The sequence below is a fragment of the Aulostomus chinensis genome, chromosome 2 (genome assembly GCF_037954235.1).
Source record: "Aulostomus chinensis isolate RoL2024-O1b breed Wild chromosome 2, RoL_Achi_v1.0, whole genome shotgun sequence".
In the NCBI taxonomy this organism is placed as follows: domain Eukaryota; kingdom Metazoa; phylum Chordata; class Actinopteri; order Syngnathiformes; family Aulostomidae; genus Aulostomus; species Aulostomus chinensis.
In genome coordinates, this window is record NC_141321.1 from 24,600,168 (window position 1) to 24,626,633 (window position 26,466).

Sequence of the window (26,466 nt, forward strand, 5' to 3'; positions counted from 1 at the left end):
GACCTGGTCCACCACCCAGAGGTGGTACTTTTTTGGATCCTGTCTCTTGGAGTGTTGCTCTTGACAACTGAGGCTGGTTCTTTGGTGACATTGGTGAAGCAGCACCTGGGATGGACAGTAGAGTCGGTGGATGAGTGCAACGGCGCTGACGGTAGCACGCCACCGTCCACCCATCATTAGCAAAGAAAGCCTGTGCTGTAAAATACAAAGCTCCATCTTTTACGTCTTCTCATTTGTGGAGCGCTTAAAATGTAAAATCTTTGCATTTTCTTACAAAATGTTTAAAAAAATAAATACACATGGCAGGCTGAGTCGTCCTAAATACAGAAAGAATGAGAGGGGCAGTGTGGAATAAAGAAAGCAAAGAGGTTTAAAAAAAGAAGAAGAAGCAGACCTGGGTTAGGGTTGGGGTTCAGGGTTCTACTTTACAACTCAGTCTTTGTTCCATGTCAGCAGTAAATCTGTGCATTCTATCTGCCATACCTGCAGCAGCACAGCAGTGGTGCTTGATCTGGTTGTGGTAGCATACTGCCCTCCAGTGTTCAAATGCTGTGTTACACCCCAGCTCAATGTCCTCATCCTCTCATGTTGTCTGACTTTTTATTTTTTGTCATACCTCATTTGATTCTGGTCATTTCAGTGGTAGAGAGTTGCCTGAGCTTTCAGCTGAATTCAGGGATGCAAAAAGCAGCCACACTTTCTTGATGCTTCCTGGGTGATTTTCCCTGTCCTTCCTTCAAATTGAACCTGTCATCCATCAAAAGCTTACAGTCTCACCTTTACAGCAATAACAAGCTTTTGGTTCTGTCATGAACTGAGAGCTCACTGTCCAGCAGCTGGTGTGGTCAACATTTGCCACACTGGAGGCCATTCAGAATGTCAGTAATGCAGTGTCCCTGGAGTACCGTTGACAGCCCTGTCCATTCCCTGTACATGCGGGCCTCTGGGAGCCTTCCCAGCTCCCCCAACTGTGGCAAGGGGCCCTCCACTGTTAACTATGACACCTCCAGCCTCAGGACTACAGTTGACATGCAGCATCCCGGCTCTCGTCTCCTGCCAGGCCACGTCATTCATACCCAGGATCCTGAATGGGATGCTCATTCCACGGGAAAGCATGTTGTCCTGTCATGAGAGGGTCTGTTCTAGTTGCACACTGTCAGTGAGTTCCCACCACTTCCATAGATTTAAAAAGGCCAAGAAATGTCATCTTGAAAAAAATGAATGACTTTGATAGGAACTTTGACAGGAAGTCCTAAACATGTGGGGTGAAAAGAGAGTTCCCAGCTAAAAAACCAGCGTGGTGTCTGCATGTCATGAAGATTCTGGGATCCTAGTCCAGGCAATGACAAGCAGCCTGAGAAAAGAAGGTGGAAAACCTGGCAGGTGGATAAGCAGAGGGGATCTGGAGCAAACACAAGTCTCTGGTGCTTCCTCTTGCAGGCTCTCCGCACAAAAAGCAGATATGAATTTTACAACTGAAAGAGAAAAGTAGAATAAAAAGTACACTCACAGAAATGAGTCATGGCAGAGTTAAATTTTATGCATTTACATCTATTTGTTTTCTTTAAAAACTCATATTTTTTAAATGTATGCATACAAATTAATTATAATCTGCACAATTTAATCAATTCTAAAATGTATTAATAGAAGTAGTTAATACATACTTACATGGTTTAAATAATACAAATTGTACAACAAACAAGATTCTGTCATTTAAATTCATGTGATCGGTTTTCATAGAAGTTATGAGAGGTGAATTCGGTCCTTCAACCTTGACTATGCGCCCGTGTCAACATCCCTTTCGGGTCCAAACATTCTCACTGGGAATCTGCCTCAGTGTTGTGTCCCTCGCTGAGACCTCGGGTTGGAGATAAATCAACCATCCTTCCAACGAAAAAGACAAGATGAAATGGCTTGAGCTGACAAGGTCAGTTAAAAGGCAAAATACATTATTTAAAACTTTTAAACATGCAGCGGTTCATTGCTAAATAAAAAAAAAATGTTGTGAGTGTAAAAAGATTGAGGAGCTCTGAAATTGTTTTTAAAATACGAGCGGACCGCGCCGAGTGGCTGTTTGACCCTCGAACATTCACTTCCGTTGGACGTCAGCAGTCAAGCCCTTGTGGGTATCAGCAGTTGTCCATGTGACGGTAAGCACTCCCATCCATCCTGTGTCCTGTCACTCCCGTATGTATCGTTCCTAATTGTATCGTTCATATCACATCATATCAAAATCATTTCATGGATGATAAAATCTATGTAGTTCCTGATTATTTTAAGCAGTTTTAACTTGGTCACATTGCGTGTATCATGCTATTAGCCATGACGCCTGCGAGCATCATAGCTAACGGGCTAGCTATTTCACCGCATCTTAGCTAGCTTGGTCGTACGGCTTGTTGGCTTTTGTCAAAATTATGCGTTTTTAATGCAAAAGATGGTATTTCTGTGATTCATGTAAATTTGCAATTAAACTGGCGAGTCATCGCGTCGGGAGGGGGATGTATGTTAGCTAGGATGGCTGCTAGCATCAGCCTAGCATTGTGTGGAGCGGTCAAATCGCAACCTCCATGAAGCTGGCACCCCACAACACTCAGAATTAAGTGAAAATATAGACAATGGTTTGTGCTGCATTTTTTTCTCTATATATGTATGTATATGTATATACACACATATATATACATATATACATACGTATATATATATATCCATATATATATGTGTGTGTGTGTGTGTATATATATATATATATATATATATATATATATATATATATATATATATATATTTAACTTTACGCAGCCTTCTGACTTCGTCCAAACTGAACCAAAATGGTGTCGTTAGTTTGTGCAGAAAAATAATTGTTGGTGCTGCTTCACTTTCTTGTAGTGTTTTCCAAACTAGTTTAGTCGACTCGTCTTTTTCCGCCTTTTTTGTGATTGGCACTTTCCTGCTTGTTAAACGTTGCCAGTGGTGCTGCCTTTTCTAGTGCCCTTAATTTCTCCTCATTCATCGGCTGACTGTCCGTAATAAGGAGTGTGCTGCTCATCTGTTTGTGTGTGTGTTACCATGGAAGCATGGATTCACTCCAGTCCATTGAATTGCATCAATGAGCGAGATATTTTCTCTGTTTGTTGTTGGCAGGAAAAATAAATGTGGGTCAATGATGAAATGATTTTCACTCAGTAAATTGGGCTTTTCAACTGTAATTAAAAAAAAACTTGAACTGAACAAGAATAAAATTGTCTGATCTCCGACAAATTGGCATGTAAGGGTTATTCAGGTATTGCTATATACTGTAGTATGTATGCACTGTGAAGAGGAGCTGGCTTTTTGAGTGCTTTTTTATAACATCATGAAAGCTGTTAAACCCTAACAAGAAACTCAAGCTGGAGAGCAGCTGATTTTACAAATAACCTCATTGATTTGTTCTGTGTCTTCATTCACAGGTGCTGTCTAAATGTGGCCCTGCTAATTGTGTGACAGTTCGTTATCGACCAGGTAGGAGTTATTAAAACGTATTAGGCTGAGACATTTCCTCCATAGCCACACAGGCCAGTATCCATGTGTGTATCTAGACTGTCCTTGCACATTCACAAGCTGGAAAAACCTTTTGAGTCACACTTATGGAACACACAGCAAGTTAGAAATAACAGGTGCTCAGTCCACTACGTTCTCATGTCAGACTTGTGGGTGTGAAGAACTGTCAACAGAACAGGAAAACTTCAGTCATAGTAATCAACACCTCAGGCAGTATGAAAATGTAACTTGTAAGTTTGAGGGATGTCCATATCAGTCAAACATATATGGTACTTTGAACTCACATAAAAATCGTAAACATAATCCACTCAGTCTAGAGGAGTTTAAAGCAGGTGTAGTTAAAGTCAGTGTTCACTCTAGTCCAGCAGATGAGGGGCCCACATTTACTGCAGACATAGATGCTAGTCTGTCAGACGCAGATGCAGATAGGGATCTTGATCATTCAGAGGACCTTCCTGAAGTTGGAGAAGGGAAAATTGGCTCGGTTCTTTTGAAGTTGGAAAACATTTTTCATGCAGTGTTGTTTTTGGCAGGCATTTTAGATTTAGTTTTCGTCTTAGTCTTTTGGACTAAATGTTTCTCAGTTTTAGTCGCATTTTCGTCATTTCTATCCTTGATCGTTTTAGTCTAGTTTTAGTTGACGAAAACTCAAAGGTTTCAGTCAAATATCAAAGATACTTATGAATTAAATATATGTGTATGTACTTAACAGGCCAATACAGTGTTAGAATGAAGCACACTGAAACTGATCGAACCTTCAAAGGTGAGTTTTTTCCCCTCTTTTTCTTTCTCTACCTTTTACTTTTATAATTTTGTTGCAGATGCAGACAACACACTGGCACACAATATGAGTGTTGTATCACAATAAAATAGGATTAAACAAAAACTAAAAGCACACTTGACTTTCATGTGAATGACCTCATGTCCTACATATTGGCTTTAGCTGCTGTTATTGGTTAAAGCATCCAGGTGTGTTGCTTAGATAGGGAACAGCAGCAGGTCTGAAGACGACCGTGTTTCCCAGTCCCACAAACGTGGGTCAAAGCATTTCACTTGCCACCCGTCCACAAATGGACAGGGGTTTTATTCATAACATGCTAAATTAATAGAGGGGCTGGTTTAAACGAGCCAACATTAGCGAGGCCCCTGGCAGCCCCGTTCATTCTAGCTTTAGCATGTAGCACGAGGAAGCGGTCTCTGCACCACAGGGGAGGTGTAACCACCACCACCACAAAACTTTAGGCTGAATACAAAACAGAAAAGCATCACAAGGCTGGCCTAACATAGACTAAAGCTAAACTTTAATCATCCCGCTTTTCACAACCACCCGACACCGCTGCTGCTGCCGTGGTGTGAGACTCGTCCGCTTCAGACAGGCCCAGACTGTCTCTGTGTGTGCATGTGGTTGCGTGCGCGAGAGAGGCTTTTAGTGCGTATGTTCTGATGATGGGGGCGTGACCATGAGGACCAACAGCTCCAGCTGGCTCCGTTCTGATGTTTGAGCTCTTGATTGACATTGCACGCATGTTATAATTGGCGGAAAAAACCTGCATGTTTTGAAACTTTGATCGTCCACCCACTAACAATTTAGTCTCGTCTCGTAAGATGAAAATGTGTACAATTTCGTCACAGTTTAGTTTTTACAGGGCGATGGTGACGTTCGACTTAGTCTCATTTTCGTCATGGAAAAAAGGGGTCTGACGTCGCCATTTTCGTTTTCGTCCAGCGTGATGAAAACAACACTGTTTTCATGTTCCATCTCCAGCAACAGAGGAATTGGTTGATGAACTCCACTACTGCAGAGTAATGTGTCTGTGCCAAGAACTTGGAGCAGTATTTAAAATTTGTTCAAACAAAAACTTCGAGGTCGATGGCGTGGCTATCAAGGAATTAGCTGATTCACTGTGTAAATCTCATCCTTTGGCAGAAGCACTGGGAAAAGGTGGCCCCCTCGCAACCGCTTCTAAGAGAAAGGAGTACAATAAAGAAGTGTTTAAGGTTGTCGAGCCAGTAGAGTTTGTTCTTGATCAAAAAACAAGCAGGTCCTTTCAATACATCCTATGACTGGGATCTTTGCAGCAGATACTTGATTCTCCTGAAGTGTTGAATAGAGTGATTGATAGCCACAGAACAGAGGGCAGCAACACAGACCAGCTTGAAAACCAGCAGGATCACTCCATAAAAGACGGTGTCTACTTTAAAGAAAACCCTTTCCTGTCAGATGATGAGTTAAAAATTTGTTTCACCTCATACGAGGGGATCAACTCCAGAAATGGAATGGTGGTGGTGTGTGATTCAACTGCTGGAATGCCTGAATTTGCAGAGATTCTCCAAATGTGTATCATTGGAGATGAGTTGAGCTTCATAGTTGGTTTCTATTTTGCTTGGTATCAGGAGCATTTCAGGGCCTTTCAGTTGACTTTGTCAGCAGATAGAAAGGTTGCCCTTGTTCAGTTTGAGGAGCTAAGAGATTGCTACCCACTTGTGGCCTACACAGTTGGATCCAGACGTATGGTGACCCTGAAGAGACACATCATCATCAAAGGTAGGATTTTCAGATGCTATCGTGCTGTGGAAATTCTTCTGGAACAGAGTTTGTGGGAAGGGTAGAAAAGTGGAGAGGACACTCACCTCGTCACCTTTCCTGGCTTTCACTCTTTGCTTAACTCCTCACCCATCTTCCCCCCTTACCAAATCTCCTCTAGCCTTCTCACTGCAACCCTCCTTTCTTCTCCACCTCCTTGTTCTCACCCTCTTCCTTGCTCTCTGAGCCTCTGCTCTGTTAACCTCTCTTACCCTCCTCCTTGCTTCTTCTCTACTGACCACGTACAACCTCCATGGGCTATTTTTGACTTAACACACATATTTTTCCTTTCCTTTCTCAGGAGACATGGCAGCTCCTCTGGGATATATTATATTCCTGGATGAACGGATTCAAGCAGGAACTCAGCAGTCCTCTGAAATGCGCAGACCCAGAACCTTGAAGCTCCTGACGCGCTCCACTTGGTTCACGTTGATGTTCAGGCCTGAGTGCAGTGAGGTCCTTGTCCTCCAGAAGTCTATGATCATTTCTGAGTAAGCTAAGGTAACCATCATACATCATTTATACATCATTCCATGTAAATACAATGTCAGTCCCTGTCAAAACATGTCAAGGTCATGTATTTTTTTCTTTTTTAAATTACAATCTAGGATTTTACCAAATAAATGGTCAGCCATCAGACTCCCGGTGCCTCCTCTCACCTGGAAAACACTCTCATGTCAGATTTTACTGTCATTTCTCATCATTTGTGTGCAATGTGCTGTATTTTTTCTTCCAGGTAGGCATGGCTGTGAGTGTGAATGGAATGGCTCAGTAGAACGGGAGCCCAGTGGAAACGTACACAGACACCAGTCCCTCACCAAAGAGGCAGAAATATAACCCACACTGTAAAAAGTCCTTCACGAGCCTTGGTGTTAGAGCCTAATTTTTTAAACTGGATTCCTTCTTGTAAATTAAGTTTCCTTTATTTCTGTTTCTATTTAAGTTTTAATGAAATAAAAAAACACTTTATTCTTCTGACTTAATTGTTTAGTTGTTGAAGCTTTCATTTAATATTACAAAATTGATTCAGCAGAACTTCACCAGGAATTACTTTCACAAAAATCAGTTTTATGGCTTATCTGCGAAGTAATCGTCAGAGCCCGCCTTCTGATGCAGCAACGGACTCGTCTGGGCATGTTGATCGGTTTCTCCGTCTGAGTCCATCTCTATGAGATGCAGCAGACAACTTTGAAAGTTCACGTCCTTGTACGACGCATGTAAGTAAAAATTCACATTATTTTAATGTACCCTGTTGTCCAAATGTGAAAAATCTTCTTGTGCCATTTGGTTAAAAACTTGGCCAAACATGAGGTCTTATCAAGCTAGCTTGATTCTCCAGCAGCTCCTGAGTAAAGTAACTTTTCTAAAGATAAATGCTTGTCGTGTGTTTTATTTTTTGGTTACAAATGCAGTTTAACCAGCTGCTTACTTTCCTGTTCCAAGATTATCGATAAATAGAGCATAATGAGGTCGGTGTCATGCCTTGTGAGAATTGAAAAGTTAAATATAGGCCTACTGAAGGTGTTTGAGATAATGGTGGAACTGGAACTATGCCTTTTGCAGTTTTTTCTGCTATAGCGATATGTTTCTTGCTCTCAGCACTTGATTGAAACTATTGTCTATGCTGGGGCAATTTGACATTTGACCGCTGACAACAGTTGTGGAGTTTCCCAGTATGCAGGCTGCAGCGTGGTGGCTCATCCTTGGCCTTCAGCTCTGAATGAGTCCTGTTGTGGTTCATGTGTGCTCCCAGAACGATGATAGCCCTGTTCAAACTTTAAAATATGTGAGGGCACAATTATGGTTAACAATGCTGAATTTATAAGGTCTCACCGAATTGTTTATCCTCAGGGTGGACAGGACCCTGACCAAACCAAAAAGGACTCTTTTCTGTATTATAACCATCTCATAATTTATGAATTATCCCTATAATATCCTTGTTGCCAAACAAAATGTAAAACAACCAACATTACCTTCTGACTTAAACCTACAATATAAATAACTGTACTCTGTGCTTTATTGCCAGCTCAGTCATCAAATAATGAAAAGTCAGGCATTCATGTAGAAATAGAGAAGTATCATTTTTAACTTTTGTTTCCTTTTGACCTGTTATCCACTTCCATAGTAATGTCTTTACACTGAAGTGCTCAGTTATATCCAACCTTAATTAGCATTGATTAATTATTAATCACTTCCATTTGACATAAATGACCTGTCCTCACATTATAGACTTCTATAAATTTCTGTCATTTAGAATCATGTTACAAATTTTAAAGACCGAATTTTTTTGCATGAACATGTGATTTTTAAGGAGATGATGGCCGTATGGATTAATTTACATAATAACAGTGTTGAGTATCTCGGTGTCACATTTTGCTCTCCGTTATCCTTCTAGGTGTGGACCAAGCTGTGAGATTGCGGGTCCTCATTGATAATGAAATCAAGAAACTCACTCTTAACAGTGGTATGCCTTCATCTGTGGAAGAGCTACTTGGAGCTATCAAGGAAGAGTTTTCCATTACTGCAGAAGTAAGTCTGCAATACAAAGATGAAGACTTCAATGACTTCTTCACCCTTACCTCAACTAGTGAGCTGAAAGATAAAGACACACTGAAAGAAGCGTTCATGCCTCATCCTGTGACACTGACACTTGTTCCCATGAAAAGCACCCCTGATACCTCTGATGTGAGCTCACTGTGTGAATGTGCGAGTCAGTCTACAGAGTCAGACGATACTGGGATTCGGAGTCCTTCTCCCTCTGAAAGGCAGGAGCCATGGCCCTCCGTTTTTCCCATTCCAACTTTCTCCCATAACACAGAGCTCGCATTGAGACAAGGCAATGAAAGCTATTTGAGAGATGGCACCTCACTGACATCACCAAGTGTCAAATCTGACATACTGGAGCGTCTGGCAGAGGCCATGTTCTCCTACACATCTTATCCCAGTGATGCGCAAAGATGTGCAGTTGCACAGGCCCTCACAGAGAAGCATCCATGCTTAAAGGAGCCTGGATCTTTTAATGGAACTTAGGGATGGCAGCAGAGTCTCAAGTACAAATGTGGAAACTATCACACAAAACGTAGACCACTGGGAAGCCCTGAACTTCTAATAAACTCAATGAAATACAAGACTGAGGAAGATAGAAAAGCTGCCAAAAACATGAAAAAACCAAAGAGAGCAGAGATAAATGATCTTCCTCCACACCCACCTGGTGAAAGCGATGACACTCTTGAGAGTCTTAGACTTGAACTAATTGGGGCTAGCAAGAGAAAGGACAACGTCAAAGACGTTAACTACATGATGGCCAGGACCTACAGCTGGAGAAGAATGGAAGTGGTTGCCCAGTCCCCAGGGGTGGCAGAGTTCAAAGAAAGGTGGCCCACCCTCCTCGAACCATTCCAGGTAACTGATACGTGAATAAACAGTTTCTGAATCCCTATATTTCATTCATTCATTTTCCATACAGCTTATCCCTTTTGGGGTCACGAGGGCTGCAGCCTATCCCAGCTATCATCGGGCAAGAGGCGGGGTACACGCTGAACCATTCGCCAGCCAATTGCAACATAGAGAGACAGACAACCATTCGCGCACACTCATACCTCAGGGCAATTTAGAGTCACCAATTAACCTCATGAGTGTGTTTTTGGTCTGTGGCAGGAAGCCGGAGTAACCGGATAGAACCCACACATGCACGGAAAGAACATGCAAACTTTACACAGAAAGGCCCTCTCCGACCCCTATATTTAATCATACGGAAATAAAGATATTGAAGAGCTCATGAATGAAAGGTTTGTACATTTTCAGCTCTCTGAACTGTGTTGTAACAGCTGCATGCTCACTGTCCCAAAGGTCAACGAGGAGTTCAGACGATGCACTGGTGTCGCATTGGAGCCAACATTTATGGCCCAGCTGGACCGATATACTCCAAAGCTCCTAGAGCTGTTCAGCACAAAGGGAGGAGCAGTTGGTTCGCGCATCAAGAACTTGCTGATGGTCCTGATACAGGTGAGGCAAAACTGGCCTGTGACATTACATAAACTTGTTTATAGTCACTAGTGGCCCCATAATACAATATCATAATGCTTTGATCTTATGCAATATTGCTAGGAATTAAATTTGAATAATATGAATAAAATACACAATTTTTCAAAATACTGAGTATTAAAATTACAATATATCATGTTTTGTGCCATTTTAGCTACATTTTACATCAACAAAAGGAGAGCTTGGTTTAAAAAGTTTTACCTTAGAAAAGACTCAGTATTTAACTCATTTCTGTCAGTTTTATTTTGGTAAGATAGGACTAGAACAATTGCTAACCTTTGGAGTCGAACACTTAAAAGTAACCATGTAAAATAATTGCTGAAAACACATGAGAAACTAGCTGCACGGTGGTGCAGTGGTTAGCACTGTGGCCTCACAGCGAGAAGGTTCCGGGCTTGAGCACAGGATCTTTCTGTGTGAGTCTGCATGTTCTCCCTGTTCCTGTGTGGGTTCTCTCTGGTACTCCAGCTTCCTCCCACAGTCCAAAGACATCAAGAGGGGACGAGGCTGATTGATACTCTAAATTGACCGTAGGTGTGACTGTGAGTGTGAATGGTTGTCTGTCTCTATGTGTTGGTCCTGAGATGGACTGGTGACCTGTCCAGGGTGAACCCCGCCTCTCACCTGTTGCTGCTGGGATAGGCTCCACCCCCCCAGGACCCTTAACAGGAATAAGCGGAAGACGATGGATGGATGGACATGAGAAACTTACCGTATTTTCCACACTATAAGGCGCACCTAAAAGCCTTTAATTTTCTCAAAAACCAACAGTGCGCCTTATAATCCTGTGCGCTTTATATATGGATCAATATTGGTTAATTATGGCAACCGTAGTCAGGGGGCATCACCGAAGTAACAGCGGTAAAAAGGGTAAAGGGGAATTCCAGTCCCACACCACTTGTGTGTGTATAAAGACCCAAAAAGGGCACCTTTCAAGAGACACGCTCACGACGCAGAGTTCAAACTCAAGGCTATCAGTCAGCAGCTACCGGTATCTACGGTACCGTATTGTGAATGCACCAACTTGTTTTGGGAGTGAACGGAGTTGTCAGAACGTTGGTTTGTATTCTATGAATAAAGTTTGACTGACTGACTTAGCTGACTGTTTTCCCTTGAGCGCAGCTCCATCTAGTAATAATGATAATAATACATTTTATTTATAAGGCGCCTTTCAAGGCACTCAAGGTCGCCGTACAACAGTTTTAAAAACAATAAAACATGCACAATTTAAAAGAATAACAACAACACAAGTCTCTAGCAGAGCACAGAAGAGGGCATTCAGCCATACACCTGTCTAAAAAGGTGAGTTTTGAGATGTTTTTTGAAGGTATCAACGGAATCAGTGTTTCTGATGTCAGGAGGGAGGGAGTTCCAGAGGTGAGGGGCAGAGCAACTGAAGGCTCTAGCCCCCATGGAGGTCAGACGAAAGGAGGGAACGTTGAGGCTGATGGAGGAGGAAGACCTGAGAGACCGGGTGGGAATGTTGGTGTGGAGAAGGTCTGACTGGTATGAAGGGGCGAGGTTATGGATGGTTTTGAATGTATGGAGGAGGATCTTGTAGTCAATGCGGTGTTTAATAGGAAGCCAGTGGAGTTGATGTAGAACGGGGGTGATGTGACTGATGACAGGGGTTCTGGTGATGATTCGGGCAGCTGCGTTCTGGACCAATTGAAGCTTATGGAGGAGTTTGTGTGGGAGACCAAAAAGAAGCGAGTTACAATAATCCAGACGGGAGGTGACGAGAGAGTGGACCAGGATTGCAGCGCTGTTGGGAGTGAGAGATGAGCGGAGACGGTTGATATTCCGGAGGTGGAAGTAGGCGAACCTGATGGTGTTGTTGACGTGGGTATGGAATGATAAGGTGGGGAAGGGGAAACGGAGGTGTTGTCAATGGTGAGGGTGAAACTGGGAGTGGATGCATAACGCATCCCCAGCTACGACAGTAGTTTCTATTCTATGCACCTTACAATGCGGTGCGCCCTGTATATGAAAACAGTTCTAAAATAGGCCATTCATTGAAGGTGCGCCTTATAATCTGATGCGCCTTATAGTGCGGAAGATACGGTATACTCAGGCCACAAGTGGCTCACCCATTACCCTGTTTATTAGACTGTAGTTGCATAGACGAAAGAGTTTGTTGAGAACAAAGGGACCTTTTTTGTATGTCAATGTTTTTCTGGAAAGTTTATTTAAGTTTTCTTTTTCCATTACAAAAAAAAACACAAAACACTGAAACATAGAAAGTAAATATCCCAAGGCCTCATGATTAAAGGTTTTGTCTTTGGTTCTGTGCAGAAATTAAATAAAATCTGAAAAAATTGTAATGATCATGTCCCCATATTGCTGATGTTGAAACCACCGCCAAACTTGAACACACAATTGAGTCCAAGCTCAATGCAGAGACGATACACATCACTTTGACTTCAAACAAGTCCAGGTATTTGACGTATGATGGCCACTGTCTCGCTGTGCACATTCAGCACATTAGAAAAGGGCCCACAGGGATCTGGCAGCTGCACCTCAGGGACTGTGACACCCACATGGTGATGACCACGTGGGTGTCACAGTCAATTCCAAATTCTGTGTCTGCCTGAAGTGTAAAAATATAAAAATATATTGTGTTTTGAAGTCGTTGTCACATAAAACACTAGAGAATTATGTAAACAAGGTTTGAACCAGCTGGTCCTCAGTCTAACTAAACCAGCACACCCACATGGCTGATTTAGAGTTGTGGACTTTCCTAACCTGTGTGAGCCTGGACTGTGAAAGTGTTGTTATCAGGAGGAATGTTTGAGCACAAGGCTACAACATGGAAGGTGTGACTACTTTTCTGAATACACTCAAGTGTTCCTTTTTATTGTAATATTACACTTAAACATGCAATCTTAAAGTTCTCTTTCTGTCTGAAGAACAAACCTGGGGGGGGGGGGGGTGTCTTATCCCTCACGCTGGTCTAGAGTCCATAGCTGAAGAGGTGACTGATTTCTTCCAGTACGCAGTGTGTGGTGATTCCACCCATCCTTGAAGAACTCAAGGTGACTCTGGGTGTGTGGCAGAAAGCTCCAGTGCAGTGCACAGATGTGGAGTTCATCATCTGGGTCCAGTAGGCCATTACTTTCCATACTGCAGAAGCAGGAGTAGAAGAGGTGTGACACTCCCCAGAGACATCACGCCATCACCTCTCAGTCCTTGAATCTAAACAACAAAACACACACAAACAAAACAAAGTCAGCTTTAGAAATCACCAAAGATGATGAAATGCTGTCAAGGCTGGTGCTGAAAACACAGGCTTGTGAAGAGCTCCAAGGTGTTCTGATCAGGAACTTTTACATGGATTTAGAACACATGCAATTAGATGGTTCCAACCCCCCCCCCCCCCCCCCCCCAAAATATACAATATAGCCTTGTAGTGCGGAAAATAGGGTAATCATTTGCACAGTCTAGTGTGCCTTGACTTAATGGAAAAATTAATGGACAATCGTACTTTCCAAAAGTGCCAATGGAATTAAAAAGTGCATTGTGTTAAATGTTAATGATAAAATGTAACCTTACATAACTACAAGGTTACAGTAGAGGCACATAGCTGGTTTGCAGCATCTTACCCCCTTGACACCTCCTGAATTGCCAGTTTTTGTGAAAAAAAACTTAACTTTTATAAAATACAAAAAAAAAAAAAAAAAACACAAAAAGTGAATGAATTTCAATCCTTTGCATGAAAAACATCTTGTGTTTTCAGTGATTATCAGAGCTTGGGAGTGTAAAAGATTGGTGGACAAAATGACTTTCATGCATGTTGACTTTCAGAGCATAGTAAGATTTGTATAAAACTCACCAAATAGGCCCTTAAGGGTGAAATTTATTTGACAAGCAATACTCTCAAAAAACATTACTTTGCTTTACAACATTCCATTATTTTACATTACTACTCTCAGTAACTTCAGCTCTCACCATACATGCCAAATTTTTATTTTGTTTCAAAATTTTAACCCCTTAAATGCAGGTTTGTGTTAAAACAGTGGACTTGAAAAAATACAAGCAATTGCAAATCCATCCGGGAGATGGAATAGTGTGTGATGTCATGACTTTAGAGAGATTTAATATTAACTTTCGAGAGATCAACAAAATTAAATGCATGGTAGTTCCTGCACACACATGCCAGTATCCCAGCTTTTTTGAAGAAGAAGAAGAAGAATCTTGTTTTATGAATAAGAAAATTTTTGAAAATCCCTACAATAATAAACTGTTTTACTTTATTTCACCCGAGGACCCAGATGCCTCAGTTTTAAAGAAGAGAGATGCACGCATTAGATGCCTCATGGAGTCATGGGGGAGTGTGGACGAGAGCTCCTCTCTGACTTCAGTGTAAGAAGGTTTTGAAAGAGGTTTTTCCACATCTGCTTGTCTCAAGTAAAGAGTTCTTCATTAGCAATTCTCATGACTCCCCAAGAAATGTGAAACTGTGTCTGTCTGCAGAGAAATTAGCATTCTTACCAGTGTTGTTATTGATCTGAAAATTTCTGCTATTTAGTAAACATACCTTGTTGGTTCATATTGCCATAATACATGAAAATCATATTCCTTTAGGGTGAATTGAATTCAAAGCTAAAAAAATACCCTTTATTTTTCCAAGCTAAATGTCTTTATATCTGAAATCAAACTTTGTCAATTTCCATGTAAATTTCACAGTTTACATGGAATATTAATTTTACGAAATTACTTTAAGTTTTTCAGACTGATTTTATTCACAAGAGTTTTCCTTTTATTCTCGTACAGAAGCGTGTTTCTTATTATGAAAGTACAAAAAGATTGGTCTTTATGTCACAACCACTAAACTGAGCTGATGGCACATCAGATTTCTTTTACATAACAAAACAAACAAAAAACCCAACACATCACATTTGTGTTTTGTCTTCCAGGGGGCAACAGAGGCAAAAGTCCATGAGGACATGAAAATGGAGAGCATGAAGATTTACAGATGCCAGTACCCTGATGCAGCTGGCGTCATTATTGAGGGAGTTCCAGTCCTGACTGACCTCGACAATCTGCCCAGAGCGTGCTGCCTACTCTTGGGAATGACGTATGCATTGAACCTTCAATACCCTCCGAAAGTCAGCAGAACCTTTGAGGTATTCCAAAGACCTTTGATGGGACTTGATGTGATGCGCCCAAAGCCACCCTCCAAGCACATGAGCCTGAAAAGCAAAATGCTATCCTAGACTGTTGAGCTGGGTTGTCAGCACAGTCAACTTAAACCATTTCATGTTTCTACAGTAAAAGTTGAATGGGTTTTATTGATTTATTTAAACGTTTCTTATTCAAGAGAATTCAGAAAAAAATATGTTGGGTTTTAAAAGAGGGTGGTTCATCGGAAATTGTTGCATTTGTTAGAAGTTGAAATTTCACTCCTCCAGTTCCCTCCAATGGCACTTTTAGATGATACTCCTATATTAGCACTCTTACACACGCACACGATCACTCACACACATACACGTATTCTGGTTTAACTAAAAATGTTGGCACTCGTGATGCACCGTCAGTGACACATCTTTAGATTTAGTGTTCACAGCTTTTCGTTAGAGATAAACTCTGTAAATCATATGTTGGATATTTAAGCAGAGGCCAGCTGCAAGCCCTGGGAGCATGTTAAAAAGTCCTTGAAGTGAAAGCCTACAATGCATTGGAAAATAGTTGTGCCGTTGTTTGTATGAGGCACAATAAATAAATGAATGAAAATGAGACCTCCTCTGTTTTATTAATGTGTGTTGAGGAGAACTAATTTTTTTAAGCATGTTCATTTTAAAATAATACAAAAAGTAATTGCCAAAGACGAATACAATTTAGTACGTTTAACATAATTTTTTGGAGTTATCTATGAAATGCTACTTATCTTTATTAAGTCTAATGTAACTTAATTTCTTGCCTCTTTTTACATTGATAAAAACTAATTTCTTATCTGATTTTTGTAGAATTGACTTAATATTGTTACATGATGTGAAGTGAATAATATTAGGTTGTACTTACTCATAAAAACAGTAAGTTCATAAAACAACAGAAAATTGATTGGAAAATGTTGCATCAATTTTTTTAAGTTGAGTTCAAGTAACAGTTTTTACAGTGCAGTGACTGTGACCACATCAACTTGAATGCACACATAGTTGTGATAAACTCCAGCCTGTTACTGTGCTATGATCCATCCATTGTGTGTGTGTGGGGGGGGGGGGGTGCCCATGTCCAACGTCCAACACACATAGACAGACAACCATTCACTCTTACAGCCACGCCTACGGTCAATTTAGAGTATCAATCAGCCTGGTCCCCTCTTGATGTCTTTGGACTGTGGCAAGGCAAGGCAGTTTGATTTGTAGAGCCGTTTTCACAAACAGTTTGTCTCAAAGGGCTTCACATGGCATCATAACAACATCCTCTGCCCTTAGACCCTCACATCGACGGAGGAAAAACTCCATAGAAAACCCTTTTAACAGGGAAAAATCTGAGAAACCTCAGGGTGAGCAACAGAGGAGGATCCCTCACCCTGGACGGACAGACGAGCAGTGGATGTTGTTACAGACAAGAAAACAGTTTACAATACAAAATGTGGGAAACAGGGAAATGTTAATAACAGTTGAAGAAGGAAGCTTCTGGAAGGGGAGGCAGGGAGAGCAAGCCAGCTTGATGGGGGACTGGTTCATGGGAGGGGAGCCTTCAAACAGGATGGAGCTTTATCATTGAGAGACTAATAAGTCAGCAGAAGGATCTTGAAATTGATTCTAGATCCTGCAGGAAGCCTGTGGAGAGAAGCTAAAGGGGAGGTCCAGCTGATGAGGGGCTGCTGGGGACCATGAGCTGCCCCTGGTGCTGCTGCTGCCCTCCCTTCTGTACTCGTCTCTGAAAAGAAGGAAAGATCAGGGCTGAGATGGTTACAGCTCTCATTCTGGACATCACAGTTCAGGTTTTGCAGAACATGATACCAGTTCTGACCAACATGGCTGATAGTTGGACTCAACCATCTCCCTTTTAAAGAGAAAGGACTCAGATAATGAGCCATCAGTGTCAACTGAGAAGATCCAGAACAGCTGAGTCACTCAGCAGATTATGTTTGATACCTCTGTTGGTGGAAGGTTTGGTGAATTTCTGCAAGTAAATATTCCTCCGTTCCAGCTCTCTGTCTCGATCCTGTTTGATGAACAACACATGAAGTTACTGAAGGATTCCTCCGTATTCCAGCATCACACACATTACAACTGTTGACCCAAAGCTGATGAGGAAAATCAATCTCCAATATTCGGTTCACTCAACATTCACTCAGCCTTCCAGCAAGGGTCACCTGTGCTAACGACTAATTATTCAACGTGATCATTTATGTCCTCAAACGCCCAGAAACTGGACGCAGGTTGGGACGACGTGAGGTCAGATTGACTGCTCCTCCAACTCACTTGTAGGTCCTTGTTTAACTGCTCTATCTGCTCTTGTAGAGAACAACATGTGTTTTGGGCTGTGGCAGCCTTTCTTTGTTCCATGGCTATTTGGCGATTGAATGCAGACTCTCTCAAATCCTGTTTTCTCTGTAAGTCCTAGTAGAAAAGACAGAAAGCCAACAAAAAGAGAATTATAATCTTAATGCTCCCACCTTGGGTTTATAATCTGATCCACATTTCCAGGCTCCAGTCATGGTCTGTTGGTGGTGACCTTCATCTCAGAAGACCTGTGTACACCCGGTACAGAGATCCTCCTCATGGATCTGATCACTAGTGGACTCCTCAAGTGAGTTCCCACTTTGGCTTCTGGTGCAGGTGTAAACAAGGCTAGACTCTTTTCACATCTGACGTTGAACCACATCAGTCAACACAAACATACCTCATACTTCCTGGTGATCTCGGCCCGTTCCTGTGTCACCTTGGCCAGTTGGAGGCTGAGCTCCTCCCTCTCCAACAGGCTCTCATCCTGGTTGAGCTGCTCCAGGTGCTGTATGAGATCAACAGCATGTAGCAACCTCTTGTCTTTGACCTGCAGCTCCTGTCCCAGACAGTTACGGCAGGAACGAGTCTGATACAGCTCCTTCTTTAAAGATCTGACCTCATTGTCATGCCTGGCTTGGACCTGGGAACAACAAGAACATTGTTACAAAACTGTCACTGGAATTGAGCCATGATTGGAGAACTGGGCTCAAGATCTCCATCTATAAAAGCAAAGGATTTCTTCATGTGTTTTCTCAATGGTCTCAACCATTCATGCCATCTGTGTCAAACAGAACCCGTGGCCACACCCCCTCGAAAAAAAGTATAAGCACACAAACTTATCACTGCACTGTTCAATAGCCAACACTTATGCTGCTAGTATTTATTTCAGTTGATTGTAGTTTATTATAGTGTATTGTAGTTTTATTGTGGTTAATTATAGTTTCTGCTGTTTATTGGCCCTGTACTTTTTCTGCTGCTACTTCTCTGTTGCTGCTGTAAAAGTGCCAGTTTCCCCACTGAGGGATGGGTTTTTCTTATCTCATCTCTTATGGAGCAAGAAATCTGTATGTGGTGATCAAAGCAGTCAGAGATTAAAGTCAGAATCTAGAGCTCAAAGTCAGAACCCCAAGATTACTGCTGGGTATCAGAGATTAAAATCAGATCAAGTGAGAACTCTGAGGTCCAGTCAGAGATCCAAACTGAGCCTAAACTCCAAATTCTGACTTGTTCCTCAGAACTCAAAGTAGGCACTGCAATCATGAGATTCAAGACACCAAAGGGACTCTGAATCTAACCTGTGACATGCTGTCCTCTGCATCATGTAACGGTGCTGAATCCTCTTCAGCAGCATTTCCTCCTTCCTTGACTCACTGAGCTGATTTTGCAGATCCCATTTCTGTAGCTTCACATATCTGGATTTGGCAATTAAATAATCAGTCTTGTCCCGACATTCTCAGTTTTAGTTATTCAGGAGAGGCCTTTCACCTTGAGAGCAGTCTAGACTACTTATTACCATGCAGACAACGCTCTATGGCCTTCACACAATCCCTTGGCTAATAGATAAAGACAGAGGTGAGGTGGTCATACTTTTACTACGAATTCAGGTTAGATGAAAAGCCGCTATTGGTTTGATCTCCGCGACACTCCTTCTCGGTCACGGTGGTCTGCTGAATACATAAACACCAGGACTGAGCCAATCAGTACATGGCTTGATGAAAATCACGGTTCCTGTCCAGCAGATCATGCTACAATAGCTGCACAGCCCTGAACCAAGCTGGCAATTGATAAGGATCATTCTGACATTTATTTTGTTGTAAATTGAGATTTTATCGTAGCATAAGTTTAGAGTTGTATAATTCATCATTGAATTTATTACATTTACAGTTTAGGAGATGGAGATCATCCATCTGATTTTGCAGATCATGGTTGATCTGCACATTACGGTTCTTATTCTGCACATCATGGCTCTGCAGACATATTCTGGCTTTGCCTACAATAGGCGTTAAACACTATGTATCACTACTTATGCCAGCAGTTAAAACATTCACCGAGTAGTCGGAATCAAAGATCTCCGCGCCACTCCTTCTGAGTCACGGTGACGGTCTGCTGAATACAGAAACACCAGTGTGCTGACTTGCAAACGGACTGAATAAGTTGATATTTGTTTGAAAAATGTTTGTACGTTTAATGTGGAAAAAATAGTGTTAGTGGTGCACTGGCAGAGGGTATCGCATTTTGTGTGATTGTTCTGAGGGTTTTCAGTGAAGAGTCACTTGCGGTTTCGGAATGTCACTTCCGGTTCACTCGCGATCGCTCTGTTGTCAGACAAACTGTTTCCTGCTCAACTCGGGACATCGTAAACCCGCGGTTGTGGACAAGTTCTGCTGTGAGTCAATTCATGTGTAGGATTGTGTGTGTGTTTTTAATTTTTTTGGCGAAGATATTATAATTTAGTAACTGCTTGTTGTTAGCCGAAAACAAGCTAATCGTTAGTCGTTGGTTAGACTGGGCAATTGAGTAATGTGTGTCCGTCTGTTTTGTTTCAGTTTTTACCACATACTCACGTGTGATCATTTCAGTACAAAGAAGAAACGCCACTCCACGCCTCCTTCCTCTTTCTTGGAATCCATACGTGAAGGTCAGCTTGGTGTTTATTTTGGCCTCCAAAGACCAAGGGAGAACATCACGACCAGGACTGAGCCAATCGGTGCCTGGGTTGTTGAGCCTCAGGTTTCAAGCTCCAACCAGACCCAGTTGACAAAGCGGACCGTGCGTCACTTGATTGTCACGTGACACCGGCCTATGAGATTATTTCCGAATATAAAGTAAATATTCTTTTAGCCAATAAACAGACGAAAAAACGGTGCAGAGAATGAGGGGATCAGGTTTCATGGGCAACAACAGGAGGCTTGCGTACCGGCGGCGCGTAAAGTGAGCTTGGCTGTGTAAAGCAGAGCTGTAGTCGTTGATGCCCGTGAACGCGACAGAGTGAGAGACAAGATGGCCAGGAAGAGATCTTTCGGCAGAGGAAGAGGCTGAAATGGTGCTTCAGCTGTCCGCTTCGGACATTCGGACACCTGCAGTTGACCGGGCAGACATCGGGCAGTGTTTACAGGAGTGGACCCAGACATGGAGCTATGAGTGACCGATCCAGTTGTTCCAGATGCGTGTTCATGTTCCAGCAATAAATAGTAGGCTGTGCTATGTTTTAAAAGCTGTTGTTTACTTGTCTTTACTTGTACCGGCCAGTCAGCAGCCTGATTTGCATGAGGAATGTGTGAAGTAGCTGCGTCAGAGGGGTGTGGTCACCGACAGTGAGTCCGACTGGATGAGCGGGGGAGAGCGGCTGGACTCATTAGTCAGTGAAATATTAGTTATTATTGTCAGTCTTATTCAATTTCAATTGAGAATTCTATTGCAGTCACAACTCTGCACCTTTCTAGTACAGTGATTCCCAACCTGTGGGCCGCGGCCCACGGGATTGCAAATGGGCCGCCAAATTGTTTCCAAAATATTGTGGCTTTTGTATGGGGGTGGGAGGAGTGTAATTAGGCCTGTATGAAAATAAATAAACAGAATAATGTCCTTAATGTCAAAAATCAGTTACATTTAATTTGATCTGCAGAATCAAAACCATGATCTGCAGAATCAGCTCAGTGAATCCAGGAAGGAGGAAAAGCTGCTGAAGAGGATTCAGCACTGCCACATGATGCAGAGGACAGCATGTCACAGGTTAGATTCAGAGTCCCTTTGGTGTCTTGAATCTCATGATTGCAGTGCCGACTTTGAGTTCTGAGGAACAAGTCAGAATTTGGAGTTAAGGCTCAGTTTGGATCTCTGACTGGACCTCAGAGTTCTCACTTGATCTGATTTTAATCTCTGATACCCAGCAGTAATCTTGGGGTTCTGACTTTGAGCTCTAGATTCTGACTTTAATCTCTGACAGCTTTTTTATAGATAGAGATCTAAAGCCCAGTTCTCCAATCATGGCTCAGTTCCAGTGACAGTTTTCTAACAATGTTCTTGTTGATCAGAGCGAAGTAAAATCTGGTCAACTGGACGTAAGTTTATCTTGAAGACGTTTCACCTCTCATCCGAGAGGCTTCTTCAGTTCTAGTGAAGAGTGTGGAAACTCCAGCTTATAAACCTATGTGGGAGTGGTCAGTGCTATTGTGGTGGAAACGACCCTCCCGAGTCTCACCTGGCCTCCCCAAACGACAGTCGTTGTGCGGTGTCAGGGAGTTTCAGGGGTGGTCGTTAGGGAGTTTCACCGACCACTCAGATGCTAATGGGCTGTGCTGGCAGCAGCCGTTCCACATGGGTCTTTCAGCTGAACTCTTTGGGGAAGCTTTGAAAGGACTTGGCTGTAAATAGGTGAAAGGAAATGTCGCAGTCCACCTCCTCTGTTCAAAGATGGTTTCTCTATCCTGACGTGGATGGCTTCTTTAACTCCTCTTTCAAACCATCTGTCCTCTCTGTCGAGGATTTGGACATGGTCGTCCTGGAAGGAGTGGCTTTCCTCCTTGAGGTGGAGGAAAACCGCTGAGTCCTGTCCTCCAGAGATGGCTCTTCTATGTTGGGCCATGCGCTTGTTGAGGGGCTGTTTGGTTTCCCCTATGTAGAGATCCGTGCAGGCCTCACTGCATCTGACAGCGTATACCAGATTGCTTTTCTGGCTGTGAGGGGTGGGATCTTTGGGTTGAACCAGTCTTTGTCTCAGAGTGTTGTCAGGTTTAAAAGACATAGGGATGCGGTGCTTGTTATAGATTCTCCTTAATTTCTCAGAAACCCCTGCCACATAGGGGATCACTATGTTTTTTCTCCTGCCTTCTTCATCTTCCCTCCTCCTGGAGCTCTCCTCCTTTCTGGACCTGGAAGAGGTCTACGCTTCGATCTACGATGACCTGGATGAATGAGAACCTACACAGACAATGTTCTTGTTGTTCCCAGGTCCAAGCCAGGCACCACAATGAGGTCAGATCTTTAAAGAAGGAGCTGTATCAGACTCGTTCCTGCCGTAACTGTCTGGGACAGGAGCTGCAGGTCAAAGACAAGAGGTTGCTACATGCTGTTGATCGCATTCAGCACCTGGAGCAGCTCAACCAGGATGAGAGCCTGTTGGAGAGGGAGGAGCTCAGCCTCCAACGGGCCAAGGTGACACAGGAACGGGCCGAGATCACCAGGAAGTAGGAGGTATGTTTGTGTTGACTGATGTGGTTCAACGTCAGATGTGAAAAGAGTGTCTAGCCTTGTTTACACCTGCACCAAAAGCCAAAGTGGGAACTCACTTGAGGAGTCCACTAGTGATCAGATCCATGAGGAGGATCTCTGTACCGGGTGTACACAGGTCTTCTGAGATGAAGGTCACCACCAACAGACCATGACTGGAGCCTGGAAATGTGGATCAGATTATAAACCCAAGGTGGGAGCATTAAGATTATAATTCTCTTTTTGTTGGCTTTCTGTCTTTTCTACTAGGACTTAAAGAGAAAACAGGATTTGAGTGAGTCTGCATTCAATCGCCAAATAGCCATGGAACAAAGAAAGGCTGCCACAGCCCAAAACACATGTTGTTCTCTACAAGAGCAGATAGAGCAGTTAAACAAGGACCTACAAGTGAGTTGGAGGAGCAGTCAATCTGACCTCACGTCGTCCCAACCTGCGTCCAGTTTCTGGGCGTTTGAGGACATAAATGATCACGTTGAATAATTAGTCGTTAGCACAGGTGACCCTTGCTGGAAGGCTGAGTGAATGTTGAGTGAACCGAATACTGGAGATTGATTTTCCTCATCAGCTTTGGGTCAACAGTTGTAATGTGTGTGATGCTGGAATACGGAGGAATCCTTCAGTAACTTCATGTGTTGTTCATCAAACAGGATCGAGACAGAGAGCTGGAACGGAGGAATATTTACTTGCAGAAATTCCCACCAACAGAGGTATCAAACATAATCTCCTGAGTGATTCAGCTGTTCCGGATCTTCTCAGTTGACACTGATGGCTCATTATCTGAGTCCTTTCTCTTTAAAAGGGAGATGGTTGAGTCCAACTATCAGCCATGTTGGTCAGAACTGGTATCATGTTCTGCAAAACCTGAACAGTGCAGTGATAAGTTTGTTTGCTGATACTTTTTTTCGAGGGGGTGTGGCCATGGGTTCTGTTTGACACAGATGGCATGAATGGTTGAGACCATTGAGAAAACACATGAAGAAATCCTTTGGTTTTATAGATAGGGATCTTAAGCCCAGTTCTCCAATCACGGCTCAATTCCAGTGACAGTTTTGTAACAATGTTCTTGTTGTTCCCAGGTCCAAGCCAGGCACCACAATGAGGTCAGATCTTTAAAGAAGGAGCTGTATCAGACTCGTTCCTGCCGTAACTGTCTGGGACAGGAGCTGCAGGTCAAAGACAAGAGGTTGCTACATGCTGTTGATCTCATACAGCACCTGGAGCAGCTCAACCAGGATGAGAGCCTGTTGGAGAGGGAGGAGCTCAGCCTCCAACTGGCCAAGGTGACACAGGAACGGGCTGAGATCACCAGGAAGTATGAGGTATGTTTGTGTTGACTGATGTGGTTCAACGTCAGATGTGAAAAGAGTCTAGCCTTGTTTACACCTGCACCAGAAGCCAAAGTGGGAACTCACTTGAGGAGTCCAATAGTGATCACGTTGAATAATTAGACGTTAGCACAGGTGACCCTTGCTGGAAGGCTGATATTAATGTTGAGTGAACCGAATATTGGAGATTGATTTTCCTCATCAGCTTTGGGTCAACATTTGTAATGTGTGTGATGCTGGAATACGGAGGAATCCTGCAGTAACTTCATGTGTTGTTCATCAAACAGGATCGAGACAGAGAGCTGGAACGGAGGAATATTTACTTCCAGAAATTCACCAAACCTTCCACCAACAGAGGTATCAAACATAATCTCCTGAGTGACTCAGCTCTTCTGGATCTTCTCAGTTGACACTGATGGCTGATTATCTGAGTCCTTTCTCTTTGACAGGGAGAAAAAACAAGGGGCTTTAAACAGAGGAATCACTCTTGATCCCTCTTTCACACGTTTACTCACGACAACAGGAGCCTTTGGCAAGTGGATATCCTTCTGCAGGTAAGCACACAGTTCACGTTCCCTCATTCATTCATGCACTCAAACTTGAATCTACAGAAGGATTTGACAGTGACAGGGATGTCATCGCTGTAGTCCACCTCACCCATTCCTTCAGTGTTAATGGAAGCGGATGTATCTGCCCCATGGTGGAGACTGGTTCTATACTGGGTTCTACCTCGGTCCGTGCTCCTCCCCTGCACCAGCTTCCACTGTAACACTCACTCATGGTCATGTCTGACTTACAGGAACAGAGACCAAGATGGTTCAGACAGAAGAGGAATTCCCTTCAGCCACAGAGGCTGGTAGTCTGGTGCCACTGCTGGAGGAGCAGAGGAGCTCTGGCAAATCAGTAAGTGATTCAAACACTTCAACTTCAACTGCCTCACCAGAGACAGGTCATGACAGCCAGACTTCCCTCTCATCATCTGGGTCTAGGGAACCACCTGGACCCCTTGAGGAACACTGGCAACCCAGATTTAGCCACAAGTACATCTTCAGAGATGTTGATGTAAACCTGCACTGTGAGAGACCCGCCAACTGGCACCTGGACAAGGAGACAGCAAGAGGAAAAAAGTCTTCATTCACATTGTAAGTTGGCAGTTTGGTATCATGACACGGTTCATGGTACCGTGATACGGTATCAAAGATTTCATCAAGTATTGACCTCTGTCTTTGTCTCTGTCTATTTATGTATTTTACATATTGTTTATATTTATTTTTGATAATTAAAAAATGGATACCAACCCTGATGTCCAGAATGAGAACTGTAATCTTCGCTTCTTTCCAGAGACGAGTACAGAAGGGAGGGCAGCAGCCTGCACCAGGGGCAGCTGATGGTGCCCAGCAGCCCCTCATCAGCTGGGCACCAAGGCACCGTATCACGGTCGACCACAAGCTTTACCAAGCACTGACCTCTTCCTCTGTCTATGTATATATTGTACTGTATGTTTGTTTGTTTTTATTACAATTTTTTTTAAAAATGGCCTCCAGTCCTGTTTCATGTTTATTAGGGCCAAAGCCCAAAGGTACTTCAGGGCAAAGACCCTGTTAAGTTTGCTGGACACACTCAAAAACTAAAAACACAAAATTGACACACAAAACAGGATCCCACACTAAAAATAAAACACATAAGGAGGGTCGGGGGGTCCACCATTAGATACAAGGGAAAAAGTGAGGACAACTGCTTTAGCTATGTTTTTTTTTTTTATTAGGGCCTGAGCCCGGAGGTACTCGGGGGCGAAGACCCTATTATCGGGGCCTGAGCCCGGAGGTACTAGGGAGCGAACACCCTATTATCGGGGCCTGAGCCCGGAGGTACTCGGGGACGAAGACCCTATTATCGGGGCCTGAGCCCGGAGGTACGCGGGGCGAAGACCCTATTATCGGGGCCTGAGCCCGGAGGTACTAGGGGGCGAACACCCTATTATCGGGGCCTGAGCCCGGAGGTACTCGGGGACGAAGACCCTATTATCGGGGCCTGAGCCCCGAGGTACGCGGGGCGAAGACCCTATTATCGGGGCCTGAGCCCAGAGGTACTAGGGGGCGAACACCCTATTATCGGGGCCTGAGCCCGGAGGTACTCGGGGTGAGGACCCTATTATGAGGGCCTGAGCCTGGGGGCGAAGACATTTCCACACCCTGGACAAACACTATCTCTTCCTAGGGCAGGGGTGTCCAAAATACGGCCCGCGGGTCAACTGCGGCCCATTGTCCGATTTTCATTGGCCCGCAGCATA

General features: G+C 43.2%; 2 protein-coding genes across 14 annotated transcripts; one reads left to right on the plus strand and one right to left on the minus strand.

The window, feature by feature from the left end:
- Window positions 1-33: 33 nt before the first annotated feature.
- On the plus strand, window positions 34-25,714 carry LOC147269547 (uncharacterized). Of its 10 annotated transcripts, none has more exons than XM_086186746.1 (17): window positions 34-2,150; window positions 3,447-3,498; window positions 4,250-4,300; window positions 5,932-6,082; window positions 6,423-6,622; window positions 6,858-7,338; window positions 8,517-9,523; window positions 9,971-10,126; window positions 15,082-15,291; window positions 22,573-23,238; window positions 23,499-23,558; window positions 23,928-24,170; window positions 24,464-24,533; window positions 24,626-24,730; window positions 24,976-25,079; window positions 25,166-25,318; window positions 25,518-25,714. In XM_086186746.1, the coding sequence occupies exons 7-10, from the start codon at window positions 9,239-9,241 to the stop codon at window positions 22,810-22,812; spliced, it is 891 nt and encodes a 296-aa protein (XP_086042872.1). In that variant the 5' UTR covers window positions 34-2,150; window positions 3,447-3,498; window positions 4,250-4,300; window positions 5,932-6,082; window positions 6,423-6,622; window positions 6,858-7,338; window positions 8,517-9,238; the 3' UTR covers window positions 22,813-23,238; window positions 23,499-23,558; window positions 23,928-24,170; window positions 24,464-24,533; window positions 24,626-24,730; window positions 24,976-25,079; window positions 25,166-25,318; window positions 25,518-25,714. The 10 variants fall into 10 exon arrangements, with proteins under 10 accessions (XP_086042872.1, XP_086042896.1, XP_086042845.1 ...); XM_086186770.1 differs by having other exon boundaries at window positions 22,573-23,044; XM_086186719.1 differs by having other exon boundaries at window positions 22,573-23,558.
- LOC147269548 (uncharacterized) lies at window positions 13,115-20,479 on the minus strand. 4 transcript variants are annotated; one of them, XM_086186806.1, is made up of 5 exons: window positions 18,918-19,005; window positions 18,020-18,262; window positions 17,599-17,736; window positions 17,269-17,338; window positions 13,115-13,360 (listed from the first exon to the last, which is right to left on the minus strand). In XM_086186806.1, the coding sequence occupies exons 1-5, from the start codon at window positions 18,924-18,926 to the stop codon at window positions 13,341-13,343; spliced, it is 480 nt and encodes a 159-aa protein (XP_086042932.1). In that variant the 5' UTR covers window positions 18,927-19,005; the 3' UTR covers window positions 13,115-13,340. The 4 variants fall into 4 exon arrangements, 2 of the variants coding, with proteins under 2 accessions (XP_086042932.1, XP_086042919.1); XM_086186793.1 differs by lacking the exon at window positions 13,115-13,360 and adding an exon at window positions 14,567-17,050; XR_015110323.1 differs by having other exon boundaries at window positions 17,269-17,736.
- Window positions 25,715-26,466: the final 752 nt, after the last annotated feature.

Bases quoted from the DNA above. Each gene is read 5' to 3' on its own strand.
- LOC147269547 (XM_086186703.1), top strand. From the start codon at position 9,239: ATGAAATACAAGACTGAGGAAGATAGAAAAGCTGCCAAAAACATGAAA. The intron at 9,524-9,970 runs GTAACTGATACG...ACTGTCCCAAAG, and splicing joins CCCTCCTCGAACCATTCCAG to GTCAACGAGGAGTTCAGACG. The intron at 15,292-22,572 runs GTATTCCAAAGA...TGTTGTTCCCAG, and splicing joins AAGTCAGCAGAACCTTTGAG to GTCCAAGCCAGGCACCACAA.
- LOC147269548 (XM_086186793.1), bottom strand. The intron at 17,737-18,019 runs GTATGTTTGTGT...CTTTTCTACTAG, and splicing joins AGATCACCAGGAAGTATGAG to GACTTACAGAGAAAACAGGA. The intron at 17,339-17,598 runs GTGAGTTGGAGG...TTCATCAAACAG, and splicing joins AGTTAAACAAGGACCTACAA to GATCGAGACAGAGAGCTGGA.